The sequence below is a fragment of the Camelus bactrianus genome, chromosome 14 (genome assembly GCF_048773025.1).
Source record: "Camelus bactrianus isolate YW-2024 breed Bactrian camel chromosome 14, ASM4877302v1, whole genome shotgun sequence".
Taxonomy (NCBI): Eukaryota; Metazoa; Chordata; class Mammalia; order Artiodactyla; family Camelidae; genus Camelus; species Camelus bactrianus.
Window position 1 is genome coordinate 5882085 of NC_133552.1, and position 15199 is coordinate 5897283.

At 46.7% G+C, this 15199-nt stretch overlaps 1 protein-coding gene across 3 annotated transcripts in view; it reads right to left on the minus strand.

The window, feature by feature from the left end:
- KATNAL1 (katanin catalytic subunit A1 like 1) overlaps nucleotides 1-15199 on the minus strand; it is a 95478-nt gene that overhangs the window by 13772 nt on the left and 66507 nt on the right. For 2 of the 3 annotated variants that reach the window (XR_012511625.1, XM_074378000.1), the window contains one exon: nucleotides 12320-12498. The exons of the other annotated variant lie outside the window; for it this stretch is intronic. Coding sequence is in view for 1 of the 2 variants with exons in the window: in XM_074378000.1 (XP_074234101.1) it covers nucleotides 12425-12498 (74 nt within the window). In the remaining variant the exon portion in view is untranslated. Of the gene's footprint in view, nucleotides 1-12319; nucleotides 12499-15199 lie in introns of those variants that run through there. 3 annotated transcript variants of the gene reach the window in all.

Genomic DNA, 15199 nt, shown 5'->3' on the forward strand with positions numbered 1-15199 from the left:
TGGGGTTCCAGGCAATCTCCAAGTTCCCTCATGACCAAGTTGGGTGGAGAAGTAGCTGAGAGAAAGAGCCAGTGAGTTTGCCAAAAGGTTGCCGTGACATGGGAGGAAAGGTTTTTATTGCTTTAAGCATAATGCCTTTCCCACAAATTAAAACTAAGTAATGACCCAGGAACCCTGCACGCTGAGCCAGTTTCCAAACGCAAACTACAGACTTTATAGAGCACAGCTCACTCTCCTCTGTGGATGGATACATTTGGTTATTATTAATTACTCAGCAGGCTACCCAAGGAGCTTAAAACACCACCACGAATACTGTGAGTGAGCCAACGTTTCTAGAACCTAAATTCTAAAATTTCTTCACTGTGGCTTTTAAGACATTGTCTTCAAAGGCTCTTTATGAAGCATGACACACACAAGGCACAGTGGTTCACCCGAGCACGCTGGAACAGCATGCGTGGTTAATTTAAACGGGCTTTACCAGGAAGGCGGTGTGAAGAAACCAAGTCAGTGAGATGCCCAGTGAAAAGGAAGACTTTGATGTGTGGCAAGAAACGGTGACTTCTGTCCCCAGTTGCTGACATCTCTTTCAACATGACGTTGTTAAACATCTGTTTCTGAAGCAGAGCCAGAAAGCTCTAAGCAGCCGTAATTCTTTAGTTGTGTCACATGGCAACTACAGGCTGAATGTTTTTAACCCTACCAGGAAATCTTTCTTTTTCTTTTAAAACTAGTTCAAAGCAGAGCATTTAATGGGCATTTATACGCAGGGAGCATTTGAGAGGCCATTTTACAAATGGTGTCGTGAGATGAGTCATGGTCAAGGATGTGATGCTGCTTCCGGCAGGGTTATGAATGGGGCTGCTTTATTAGCAAACCGGAGGGCACCGGGGGAGCCAGGGATTCGGAGTCAGTCCCAGAGAAAAGAAAGGCGAACTGCAAATGTGTTTGTCAGGTACCTCTCTTCTGGGCACCTCTTTGAAGCAAGAATAACTGTTCTGGCCCTTTGTTTGACTGAATGGCTCTCAGAACTGTGTTTCTAATCTCTGTGACAGAAGCTTACACGGCTTCAGCGGCCATGGATTGGACAGAGAGGGATGTGCTGGGGGGGGCGGGGGTGTGTGTGTGTGCCTGCCTGCACAGTAGGGGGAGGTCAAGGTAGGTTTTTCTTCCCTGATGAAATATATGAGGTGCCATATGGTGGAGCAACCTGAGAACACCAGGTGTGCCTGCATCAGAATCTCCTGTGCTGTTACCATGGAGACCAGAGCCCCTCAGCAATGGAGGCCTCCACTCCCCCCACCGGAGGAGCCTGTCTAACAGGAGCAAGTGCTCTGACATACAAAAGAAGTAAACCTTGAAGACAAGCCTTTAGCAACTTCCAATTTCTTTTTCCCTGGTTCTTCCTGAAGAGTTTTCTCCCTCTCTTACTCGTGGCTCTTATTTGAGTGAAGGCTTTGTCGAACTAATAATAATAATAGTGGCATTTACTAAGATGGTACTTTGTGTTACACGTACTCTGTCTACCGTCTGGAGTAAGTGTTTCATCTACATTTTACAGACGAGAAGACCAAGGCTTCAGGAAAATAGGATATTTTCCCATGGTCATAAATCTCATAAATAGATCTCCAGGTTGGGACCCAGACCCATCAGACTTCCGCCTGTGCACTTAACTCCCTGCCAAAGGGTGATGAATTCATTACATCTGGAGTATGTCTTTTCAAAGGATCATCAAGCGTTTTAGTCCTATGAACTGAGAACTGAGAAGCAAAAGAAAAAGGGTGTGAAGTTCCCGAAAGCTTTAGGATAACTAAGGGGTGACTTACGAACAGGATGCGCCACAACCGTGCTGAGAATGAATGGCGAAGGTTCACTGAGCAGCCGTGTGTCTTTCTTTCATCAGATACACACTGAGACCTACCTTGTGCCAAGTACTGTTCTAAGTCCCGTGGGTGCGACGGTGAACAAAACCAACCAACCAGACAAAACTCCCTGCCTGTGCAGGCTCCCTGGACTCCCCAATTTGTGTCCGCATCAGGCACTTGGCCAGAGGCACTCAGAAGGGTTAAACCACGGTCCCTACCCTGGAGTTTACAATTAAGAAGCCAAGACAGACGCACAGATCACCTAACTGTAGTGCATCTTCATAAGTGCTGGACTCCAGAGAGGCAAAGTTCTGGGAATGGTGGATTACTGGGTGGGCCTGGGGGGTTCCAAGGTTTTTCTCCCTAGCTTTAGGTGGCTAGAGCCCTCAAGAGATCCCAGATCCTCTGACCTGCCTGGAGGTCCTCTGGGACCCTCATGACCAACTTCTGAGAAACTGGAACCCCTCAGGTGACACAGTCTCACACAGGCCTTTGTCAGGTAGCGACTGTCATACCAGAGCAGGTCTCCCTAACTTGTGCATCAAGCAATGAACAGGTACAGGATTTTACACCTGTTTCTACCCCCATTGCATTTCTTTACATTTCATTTTGCTCATTCCAGCCCTTCCTTTTATCTACTGAGCTCTTTTTAAGCATCATTTCAATAATCTCAAATACAATCCATTCCTCCCGGCTCTGGGTCATCTAGAGATTTGGTATCTTCATCTTCGCCTTCTATTAAAACGCCTGGAGAGCAGGGTCAAGCACAGGCCAACAGCAAGGCATTAAAGCCTTCTTTGCAGCCCAGCAGACCGCCACTAGGTTCCCTTCGATGTAGTCATTTGACCGAGAACCTGCGGAACTACCATTCAGGTGACATTTCTCTACCTTGTCCTTAAGGACATCACTGAAGATGTTGCCAAAAGCCTTGGCAAAGTGCCTTTCTTATTCCATCCCCAAAGATGCGTGCGCGCCCACACACACACACACACACACACACACACACACACACACACTTCTCTCTCAGTAGAAGGCTGGGGAGATTGCAATTGCTTTGAAATTCAAAATGTGAGATGGGAATACCCAACTCTCTGGCTCTCATCTTGACAGTAAACTCAGGCCTGTTGTTTACACTTGGGTGCTGTTGAAATGGCGCCAAACTGTCAGTCAAACGCAAATGAAATGTTACCAAACAATTGTCCCACTTTGTCTTCCTAATTTTCGAGCAGACAAGCAGTATCGGAGCAACACGTAAACAGAGCTCACTGTTAGAAGAACTAGGAAACCCCAAGGGCCACAATGTCAGTGTGTGCAACAAAGCTGCATCAGATCGCTTTCTTAACACCTGCCACGTAGGGGAGAGGTACCCTGACTCGGATCATTTTGATGCAATGTGGAGCAGGCTGCGTGGGATGTTAAAGCGGGAGCTTTGAGAAACCTGAGTGAGGGAGCTGGGCACTTGATTCCCAGGGAGAAGATGTTTTAGGCCGTGAGAGGGAGTGAAAAACCAGAAGGAGGCCTTTTCAAAATTTAGACTAATCTTGCCTCCAGTCTGCAGAGGACAAAGCAACTTTCAGTTAACTCCTTGGAAGCAGGTCCTTCCCTCCCCCACCCCCCGACGGCCACAGGCTGAAGGTGGAAACTCTCATCTGGGGACGGGGCGCTCTTTCTACCCCAGAGCACAGCCAAGATGTGCCACTTAACCTCAGCCAGCTGGCCGCAATACAAGAGGTTCCATCCTTCTGTGACCTGTTTTGCCTAAGACAATCACAAATGCAAACATATATTTAAATTTTGCTGGTGGCAGATCTAAGAGATTGTAGAATGCCAAGCATTCGTGCATCCATGGGTGCTTGCCCGGGAGCACCCTGCAGAGGAAGGGACCACGCTGTGCATTAAAGGCTTGCTGGGGCCCACGAGCTATCACCCCGTTCGTTTCCTCTTGCATCTTATTTGGAAGACCCTCGTGCAGTAACACCCGTGTCTCCCCCGAAAGCACCCCCTTCCCAAAGCGGCGGCTGCTCCTATTTTGCCTCTTTCTGCCGCCTCCCAATCACTGTCCTCCCCATGGGAGCTCTCCCAGTAACCTCCATCTATTTTAGCACTTTTTCATTGGTCATTGACCTCAGAACTTGAAATCTCTGAAGAGCAGAAGAGGGGTGCTGGGAAAGGCAGTGGTGAAGTACAGGTTATCCGCCTTTCCCACGGGCAGCGTTGGGCTTTGTCGTTTGCTATCGGTTGAACCCCACGAGAACGTGAAAAGCCCATGGGCCACCCACTGGCCAGCTCTCCCCCTGCCTCACGCGGCCGGTATCGAGTGTCACCCACCTACTGTTCCTCCACAAAGGCTGCAGGGAAGCACGCTGCACGCTCCACACAGGTTTTATTTCAAATCAAATCAGCCCAGGGTGCAGACTGGTTCTAAAATAGACATGCAATTGGCCTTGGAAGAACTGTGAATTAACTCTTGTACCAAACAACTCCTGGTGCTCTGTTGATGCTATGTAACAAATTGAAATTAGTCGCCTCTCACATGAGTGTGGCTGGGAAGAACAATGGATAGAAATGAGCCAGCTTTCATTCCAAGACTGACCACTCAGGTTCTGTGTTATTTCTGGCTCCAGGAGGGGGATGGTTTCAGGAACCGTAATGGTGTTTTCTTTTACAATTAGCAAGGCAGTTCTTCCCTGACATTCTCACAAGCTGACGCTGTGAAGAGGCTACCGTGGTAAGGTCTTGCTGTGTGACCCGGGCCAAGCGCCTCGCTAGGCCTCAGTTCCTCTACTGGAAAAGTAAGAACATGAGATAAGATCTCTAGATGTCCCTCCAGCCCTAAGGCTGTCTGGTTTTCCAATTCTAAAGCTTCCAAATAAGAGACAATGAACATTAAGAACAGAAAGCCAAACTGAGGAGCCGGGTCAGCCAGAGGGATGCGCGGCAGTGACGTGGGTGCAGAGTCACGGGGCAGGGGTGGGGGTGGGGGGTGCCGCCTGTGCAGGGCGCACCTGGTTCCTGGTTATCCAACCCGACCCCACCCCGGGGGAGGATTACACATCTCTACCCACTGCCATGTGATGCCTCTTGGAGAGACTATTTCCCAGTTCGGCTGACAATAGGGCTGGCCATCCAACTTGTTCTGGCCAGTGGATCGTAACAGAAATGATGTACATGGTGTCTGGAGAGGAGTTCCCAGGGCCTCTGGGTGCTTTTGGGCCCTCCTGCTCTTTTCCCTCTGCCCGAGAACAGGGGCCATGGAAGGTATCATGGGTCCCAGGAAGAGACAATGGATGGAGCAGAGCCACAGCCAGAACAGGGCTGCAGAGGACACGAGGACAAGAAACACACCTCGGCCATCGCAGGCCACTGAAATCCGGGGGTTATTTCATCGCTTTAGTCTTACCTGCAGAAAGCTGGCTGATCCACCACCTCCACTGGGCACGTGTGAGAAGCACTCAGAGAAGGACAAGGATGCCTTGGCTAACTGATGCTCTACGAACGAGCGCTCCGGGCAGCAGCAGCAGCCTTGTAACTCAGTACATGGACACCAGAAATACACCGCCATCCTGACACGCAGCACCAGCTGCCTCTCCCAGGAATCTGGGGCTGGCGTGACACCGTCGTCGCAGTGAGGCCCTCAGTTCACTATGGATCTGATTGGAGTTCAATGTGGTAAAGAGAGACGTGGATTTATCATCCAGAGGCCACTCCTTGATTACTGAATTCCCACGTGTCTGCAGGAACCCTTGATCCTATCCCTGAACTCAAGTCATGTGACCTCTGAAATCTGACAGCAGTGCTCAGCTCAGAGGACGTCCCTACGGGCCAGCCTGTGTTGCTACTTCTTTGTGGTTGTTCATCTAAATGAAAACGTAAGTTTTTAAAAATTTCTTATAGAACAAGTAGATTGTCTAGCTCCGTAGGAGAAATACTGGATTCAATGATCTGGAAGGTCCCTTTCAGCTCTGAAATAGATCACTCTTAAAGCATTACCTAATTTTCTCACTGTTTCACAGGTGGATGGCATATCTATTAGGGGTCCACATCAACTTGATGCAGCAAATTAAGGCAGAAAAACAGATGACTTTTCCAAGTGAACTGACAGCATAATTGAGGTGAGATGCACATGGTTACAAGGCAAACCTGCCCTACTTATCAGTCTTTGTTCAGAGAGTAATGTGTATGTTACTTTAAGAGAAAAAAAGAGAGGGAACCAATTAGATTTACAATCTGTGAACATAGTCAAAATAAAGAGCTCAAATCTATTTTTTCATTCTTATACAGCCTGAGGGCAATAGCCAAAAGAAATTACCATTAAGTGTGAGTAATGCAAAATAGTGTGAATTTCAATCTGATATGTGTGAATTTAATATACAACTGCAAATTAAGAAGTGCCTTTTGATTTATACAGTAGGCTTGGCTCATATGTGGAAAAAATTCTATCCCATAGACAATTCCAAGACGGGCTAACATAGCAGGACCTGGAAAGACGGCGGGGAATTTCATAGCACAGAGAAGACAGTGACTGGAGAGGTGCATCGCCATCCACGGCAGTAAAAATCAGCTGCCCCGAGGACACTGTTGCTGGTGGGCACAGCTGCACGGAGGCCGGGGCCGGGGCCGGGGCCGGCAGCAGCCTTCCCGAGAAGACAGGCAAAGCAGTTTATCAACAACTCCACCAACGCTGATCACAATGAGGGACCTTTACGCCACATAACAGTGAAAGGAAATGGCTTCTGTGTTTATTTAGACCAGGTCCACAGACTAGACATCCAACTTTGCTCTACGCTTTCTGCTTAGGAGCCGATTTCAAATCTGAGCTTCGCCATCTTCACATAGTGAATGTTTCTTCATGTCAGTGTTCCTCAGAAGGGCTTTGCTTACAGCTTCACAGTGAAGAAAGCAGCCTTCTTGTGTGGTTCTCACTGCCCACTGGGGACAGAGCCCCTACAGTGTGGGAAGTCCTTCGGAGGAGACAGCGATGACAGATGCCTCCTGCCCTCCCACAGCTCACCACTGAGTGTGGAAAAGAACTTGCTCTGATAAAACGCAACTAACTCAAACACAAGTCAACAGGAAGGCGATGACTGTCACCACTACTGGACTAGTATTCCCTCTCTGGTCACATGGTAAACTCCTCTTCGAGCTTCAGAGCAGGGCTGACATCACCTCCTCTATGAAGCCCTCCCCTCCACACCACTTCTCAGTCATGTGCTCCCGGTGACCGATGATGCGTCCAGTATCTCGTTAGTTTATTTCAGGGCTTTTTGTACCGGCACGAGTTCCTTAAGCCAGGGGCTGTGCCTCAAGTCTGCTGGGCATTCAATAAGTTAAACTGACTTTATAAAGGTCTAAATAATAGACCTACACAAATCAATAAATACATGTATGAGATTCAAATTAGAAAATATGGAAAAATTAGTCCTGGCTGGATCCTTCCAGACCCTGCATGGATTACCCAGCAAACTCCCTGACGCAGAAAATCTTGGGAAACTCCCCTTTGTGGAAACTGAGACCCTCTGACATCATGTAATGCTTTTTCATTCGGTGAAAAGCAAATGGGGCTAACGAACTGCAACTCTCACCCGTGATCCTCAAGCAGGGCGCACGAAGACCTCTGTGCATGATCCTGTCCAGGACACGTGTATGCATGTGCAGTAGGGAAGACACTGCGTAGCTTGTAAATTCCGTATTTAAAGTGTCTCTTTTTGAGAAATTCGGCTTGCTTTTTTGTTTCTGTTGTCAAGAGGGAGAAATTTGACCCTTAGTGTGCTAAACGAGGCAAGAGGGTTCTGGCTGGGCGCCACCAGCAACACCCCATTTTGGTTCAGGAAAGGTGCTCAGAGCAGAGGGAACAGTGCCTCTCTTCTTCCTGCCCCCCCACCCCCCCGCCTTGGCTGGAAACACAGCCAAAGAGCCTCACAAGCACTTGGCAGACACTTCTGTGTACACGTGTCTGCCGTGACCACTAGGTAAGCTGTGACAATTCTGGGGTCCAGAACCTCTGGGTGACTGAAGAATCTCCCCTTTGGCGAAAGGCTGAGAGCAGTGTGGGTCTTGCCTAGATACAGCTCAAACTGTTTGTCAGGGAATTAAAGGGTAATGGAACACTCTGGTCTGTTTCTGGTGTCCGAAGATTTCTGCTACATCACAATAAAAGTATTGAAGCGAAGTCTAGTTCAGAGAAGAGGGTGGTCCCTAATTGTGGCAGATCCAAAGCAGCCACTCCCCTCTCCAGTCAGAACGACTCACGGCAAATCGGCCTGACCCCATTCATGACCGGCAAGGGCCAGGAGTGTTACTCACCGTTGCATCTACTTATTCCAGAGAGACTGACAAAGAGCCAGCCTGGGCATCCAGAGCTGCTTTAGCTGCAGGAAAAACAAACAAAAACTCATGCGAAATACAAACAGGTAACCAGGGATGTGCTGTAAACTGGCTCCACAGGGGGGCCGTATGGAGGAGGAAACCCCACTCTTGTGTTTGCTGTTTCCACGGCACAAATACTCTCAGCGGACCCAGTTTTAAGCTATCAACAGGTTGAAGAATTTGCAACATTTTTCAATATTCAATGTCTGGCTCTGAAAAAGCCTGCTCCTAGCCCGCTCTAGCCCTCCATGGCAGCTAACGTTTACTGAGGGTTTTTATTACAGGACCAGAAACTGGTAAGCACTTTGTAATTCAAGAACCTCATTCCATCTTCCCAGCAGTCCTATACGAAAGGTCTGTCATTACCATCTCCATTTAAGGCGAGGTGACAGAGGCATAGGGAGGATGAGGAACTTGCCCCAAACCGCCCAGCTGGGCAGTGGCGGGGCTGGGGTCAAACCCAGGTTCTGACTTGAGCGCTGACGTTCTCACAATTCACAGTAACACATCTCCGGCCAAAGGGCAGGGACGGGGCTGTGACCGGAGTACGCCCGGCCCAAATAAGACCAAACGTTTATGTTTCATGCTAAACTTCCTCACCCCGTCACAGGACGCACGGAGATCCCTTCCCTTTGAAAATTCAGCCTCCTCCTTCCTTGACTCCTCCTCCCGGTCGCCTCTCATCCCTTAACACTTCCCTGTGAGTAACGAGGGCCTCTGTCCTGCTCTTGGACCTCCTACAGCCCCACTGATGGTAGCTGAACATGCTCCACCATGAGGAGGTGAGCGGGCAGCATCCTGCCTCGGGCCTGCGGCCACCCGGATGCCCCCACCAGGACCAGAACCCACGCCGGCGCCTCCCCAGGGCAAGTCTGCCATGCGCGTCGGAGGAACTGCGGTGGCCGCTGGCATAGGGAACACTGATGAACAAAAAGGAAGAAATGGACTGCGACATAATCATATCTACAGGCCCGGAATTATTTCAAGTCTGAGGAGAAACGAAAACTCAGGATAGGAGTTAAACTTGTCCTGAGTCATTTAAGGACTGTCATGTGCAGACCGAGCAGAATCAGGGGAGCCATCAGAGGGACGGACTGAGAACTGGGGTTTACCAGCCCAGGAGGGGCAGGCAGGCAGGCAGGCAGGCAGAGGGAAGACGCTCAGGCCCTGTCTTCATTGTTCCGTCATTTTGTTGCAGAAGCAGGGAGTCTCTTATTAAAAACTCTTAATACGTGCAATTTAAACTTGAAACAATTTTCCCTGTTTATTTTAAAATCTTTCAAATGAAGAGGTTCAGTGGGTTTTGAAACTATTCATACAGAATGCAACCTCCCAATTACTTTGCAAGAACCGACTGACATCAAGGAAGATGCAAATTTAACAGCCAAAGTTAAATGAAAGCTGCTGCATAATTGGGACCATGATTAAAACCAGAAGCTCAGGACTTGTAACTGTGGCCAATGATTTCTCTTCCACTTGGATCTACACACCTTTGTGAAGTAAACTTTTTCATCTACAAAAGTCATTAAAACTAAGCACTAAAATTAAGTAAATCACTGTACCTAGTTAGCCTAGCCCAAGGTTTAAAAAAATAATGAAGCATAGCTAATCTCATGGCTCTCAATACAAATATTATTTGTAATTTTTGGAGAGCATTTTATGCCAATAAAATTATTTCTCATGTTTTCATATTTAAATTGTCTAACTGTGAATATTTTTATACATTATATACAAATACTAAATTACAAATACTCTATGAATTATCAATATAGTGAATGTGTTGTAATACAGGGTTAAAACATAGTATAAAATTCACAAACATCTTCCTGATGGAAAGGCATCATTGCAGAAGTTTCTAGGGCCCTCACCCGGGCTGCGGGACGACGGCCAGCACGTCTGGCCCTACGAGTCAAACGCGACGGGGTCAAGCAAAAGCCACGACTCACTTCCAGGCCAAGGGCTTTGGGGAGACAGAAGTGAGGGAAAGCACCACCTGGATTTCTAGAAATAATGCTTTTTAAAAACGACCTTCATAATTTTACAAGCATATTTCCTTTGTGAAGTAAAATGATTATCATATGGAAAAGCATAAAGCAAAAGGTAAGTCTTTCATGAAAGAGGTTTTCCATTTTGGTTTGAATAAAGAAAAATATAGGTGTTAATTTTTAAAAGGAATTTATCTATTATAAAAGTTTCTTCTAAAATATTAAAAGAGTTCGAGTACAAACTAACAAGATGTACATGAAACTGGTATGCTCTGAAAAGTACAGAAGAGATGCTTTCATTGTTTAATGATCCCACACTAAAAGATTCAGGGGGAAAAATGAGAGTTTTCATTAAGAATAGGAACTAAAGAGGCTGCTTCTTGTGAGTAGCAAGTATGTATTTCACACGGTTCCCTAATGAGAACCCAGGAAGGCGGTGCCCTCCTTCCGACGCGACTGCTTCGGGATGCGGTGTCTACCTGCCTTGAGCAAACTCCATTCTTACGTTGCCACGTTCCTGCTCATCTCTTCCAGAGCCGCTGTGCCGGGTGACATTCTGTCCCATTAGTTGTCAGCATATTCTGTTACCTTCATGGCAATGACCTTCCTTTTCCTAAGAAGATTTCATACAACCAACCTGTTCAATTAAAACTGCACAAAGAGCTGGTCTCCGAGACCCACTGCTAGGCAACAGAAACCGGCCGGACTAAATCTCAGGTGAAAAACATTTCTGGAGAGAGATGTGGACAGTTACAGTCACCTCACAGTAAGCTGTTAACTTAATCCAGAACACAGTATTGCCGTTAGCATATATACGAAGAGGTCAAAACAAAAGAGATAGCCTATAAGGATTTAAGCATCTTTATGAGTGTGTCCATGTATATTTGAATATGTACAAATATGTGTACATTTTCAGCCTAGCTGACAGGTCACCAATAGTTCATTCAGTTTTCTGGGTCTGACCAGCCCCCACCCGCTCCCTGTGCTACGGCTCCGGGCGGCAGGGCCGTCAGCACGCTCGCTTATCGAGACAGCTCTGTTGTTAACAAGCTCTTCACAGTCAAAGGAAGGGAGTTCCTACGGGAGAGGCAGCGTAGCTTGTTACACTAAATTCAGACCTAGCTTAGACGTGAAATCTGGGCTCTGCATTGTAAACCAAACTAAAACACTTCAGCCACATTTACCTTTGAGGAAAAAAGTTTGATTGTGGAAAAGGCTTTTTAAAGGCAGACAGAATTCATGAGAAGGGTTTCCTAAGGCTTCTTGAAAACCAAATTGTTCTTTAAAAAACTTTGATGAGTTAAGCATAAATGAATCAAGAAACTTATGGATTAAATTCCCCTTAAAATACACAGGGTTTAAAAACTAGAGAAAATATGCTTGGTGAAGTATGTTTGAGGAATGTAATAAAATGTATTTCAAAATGTTTGAAAAATAGCTGGAGGTATTTTACAAATTCCAAATGAAGCTTGATTCATCCATCTCTAATTACAACAATAATGACTGACACTACAGTGTAGGATTTGTTACGGAATCCAGTAGTCATACCACGATTAGTTATTTGTTGACACAAGTTATTTAAGATGTGCTCATTGAAAGTGTCATGAGCATTCTGAGCTAAACTCAGCTCTGGGGTCGTGCTTCCAATACGGACACTGAAGTCACGGGCAAGCACACAGGGCCGCCCTCTTGGTAACTGATGGGGCCACACGTGCAGCTGAGAACCGTGGAGCTGTCACCTCGTGGGCAGAACACTGTTGGGAATCTTATTAGTAAAAGGAACTGACTGAGTTCTACGTCACTTAAGTTGGTGGTCTAAATATAATTCATGGAAACTCTTAGAACGATTGGCTCATTTCATAAACCCTGCCCTGAAAAACAAGTAGGTGTATATTTACACTCAGACACAGCAAAGGGCAACAGACTCCCCAAACTCATGTCACAAGACACAAGAGCCACTATTACTTTCCTATCATCATAAACATAAATACTATAAAAGAATATATCACTTTAGTCTGCCTGAAAGTCTCCGGGCAAAAAAAGAAAAAAAGGATTATTACAGGAAAGGAGAGGTAAAACCATGAGTAATAACCTCAGAAAACTGGGTGAATGTTAACATATTTATTTCAAGAATTCAGTACTTTTGCATTTAACACCGTTGAAAGTAACCTTGGAACATGGCAAAGGACTAGGCTCTGGGACTAAACTGACTTAGGTTCCATCGCTTTGCTTCTCAGGAGCCAAACGACTAGAGCACATCACTCTATAAGCCTCAGTTTCTTCTTCTGTGAAAAGAGAATAATAGTAAATATATCTTAGAACTAATGAGTGGATCTAATAAAGCAACAGAATTAAAGTATCTAGCAAATAGTAAACATGGTAAATGTCAGTTCCAGTCCTATGATGCCAGTTTATCTGCTGTTTCTTACTCCTCTTAACCAACTTGGGTGAGTCGTCTGTATTGGCATCATGCTTCAGAGGCCGAGAGGTCCTCAGCAAGCGTTCTGCTGTCTCACTGGCTTTCTTTACACCTTCTGTGCAGCATTCTTCAAGATCAGAAACAGATGTTAAGTCCTGTTTCCCAGTTCAGAATGGGATCCTGAACACCTATCCTAAACCCTGCCTGGGTTCAGTTCCTTCACCTGTAAGACGAGAGGACCAAGTCACTTGTTCCCAGTTTCAGGTCTCACTGACTCAGGCGCCTGCTGAGTCTCTGAAGACTTACAGGAAAGGTCCTGAGAAGATCTTAGAAAAATGAAAATTAGGGAAGAGTTGGCCATAAAACTTTTATGATCCCACAGAGGACAGGAAGGAGGCACTGAACACACAGGCTCTCTCCCTTGACTCCTTTTCCCACCTGCGCTGGGGAGGGGGCAGGGAGCGACAGCTGTACGAGCGGGAGGAAGCCCAGGTGAACGGGAGTAGGCCGGGCCAGGTGCAGCTGGCAGTGGCATCCAGCAGGCAGGGAGGAAGGCACGTCGGCATCAGCCCCCAAATCTGAGCCTGAGTTGATGGAATCAGCCAGGTGAGACTGGCGCCCACCCTGCCTTTCTGCTCACCCCTCTGCAAGGCAGCAGTTGACCCCTGCTGGCCAATGCTTCCTTGCAGTTTCCAACTGAAGCCCTCGCTGTGGGCAAATGCCCCGGCACCCAGGTTCACCCAGCACCTAAGTTCGCTCAGCACCCAAGTACGCCCAGCCACGGGAGCCAGTCGGCACAGGCAGTACGCGGCATAGAGAGTGGAAAGGACTGAAGGGAAGGCTCCAGCTGCACATGCATTCTGTTTTTGTCCCTGATTAATTCTGTCCCTCATTCTTTTCCTTTATTCCCTTTAAGAGATCAAATCCTCAATGGTCACAGCAAGAAATGAAGGTGGAGCCATGGGATGCCATTGTTGCCAGGTGCCTTTCAGCTACAAATATGATACAACTGCACGACAAAATAATTATGCAGAGACATCTACTTCACACTTGGTCTACCTGGAACTCTCTGGGAACCAAAGATGAAGCTAGGAAGGCCACTGATAGCCAAGAGAAATGACACAGACGCCACCGCCCCCAGAACTGACCTCCCCATCACTCCTTCCCCCAGAGGCTGAACTCCTAGTTTCCCCACGATTCTAACAAGCCCGGACTGTTTCCTCGTCACTAGGTTAGACTGGAGGTTAGAAACTGGAAGAGAAATAGAGGTTGACAGCCTGATAACAGAAGAGTAAAAATGCTATAAAGGCAAACACCAAAACTCAAAGACCACTTAGTGACAGCCCTGCGCCCCTGCACTGCTGCTGAGGGCAGCATGTCACAAGGAGAACTCAGTCACAAAGAAAAGGTTGAGTTCAGATTCTCTGTTTTACAAAGTCAGAGAACAAGTGTGGTATCTTTTAGCAAAGTTTCAATAGGAACCAATTAAAAAACAGATGAACATATGAAAAGATGCTGAACATCACGTCAATTAGAGAACATTTTGAGAAATTAAAACAACAATGCGAACCCACAACACACCCATGAGAATGGCACAATCAGAGCCCAGACGACACCAAATGCTCCAAATGCTCGAGAGGGTGGAGCGACAGGGGCTCGTTCACTGCTGGTCGGGACACAAAGTGGTACAGCAGCTGTGGAGGACGGTTCCGCCATTTCTTACAAAGTTAAACATACTCTCATCATATATTCCAGCAACTGTACTCTCAGGTATTTACTCACGAGTTGAACACTTATGTCCACACAAAACCCTGCACAGGAATGTTTACAGCAGTTTTATTCATAATTGCTGAAACTTGGATGCAACCAACATGCCCTTCCGTAGGTGAATGGGTAAACAAACTGGTACATCCGTATAATGGGGCATTATTCCATATAAAGGGAGATGAACTATAGGGGGAGGGTACAGCGCAAGCGGTAAAGCACATGCTTATTAGCAGGCATGAGGCCCTGGGTTCAATCCCCAGTACCTCCTCTAAAAATAAATAAACCTAATTATCCCCCCCTGCCAAATAATTAAGCAATACAATGATGAATAAGTAAATTAAAAAAAAAAGAAATGAACTATCAAGCCACAAGAAGACAAGGAGGAACCTTAAATGCATATCGCTAACTGAAATAAGCCTGTCTAAATAGGGTACATACTGTGTGATTACAACTGAATGACATTCTGGAAAAGGCAAACCGTGGGGACAGTAGAAAGGTCGCCAGCAGTTAGGAGGAGGGGCAGAGATGAAGAGGCAGAGCCGGTGGGGATGCTGGATCGGTGGAACTACTCTCTATGACGCTGTAATGGTGGATCCAGGACATGATGCTTTTATCCAAACCCAATGAACTGTGATGTAAACCATGGACTTCAGCAATAATAATGTATCAATACTGACTCAGGTACAGTATAAACAAGCACATCACACTAAAGCAAGATATTAATAAAAGGGGAAATGGGGGAGGGGAGGAAGGTGAGAACTCACCTCATACATAGGTTTAATTTTCCTGAAAACCTAAAA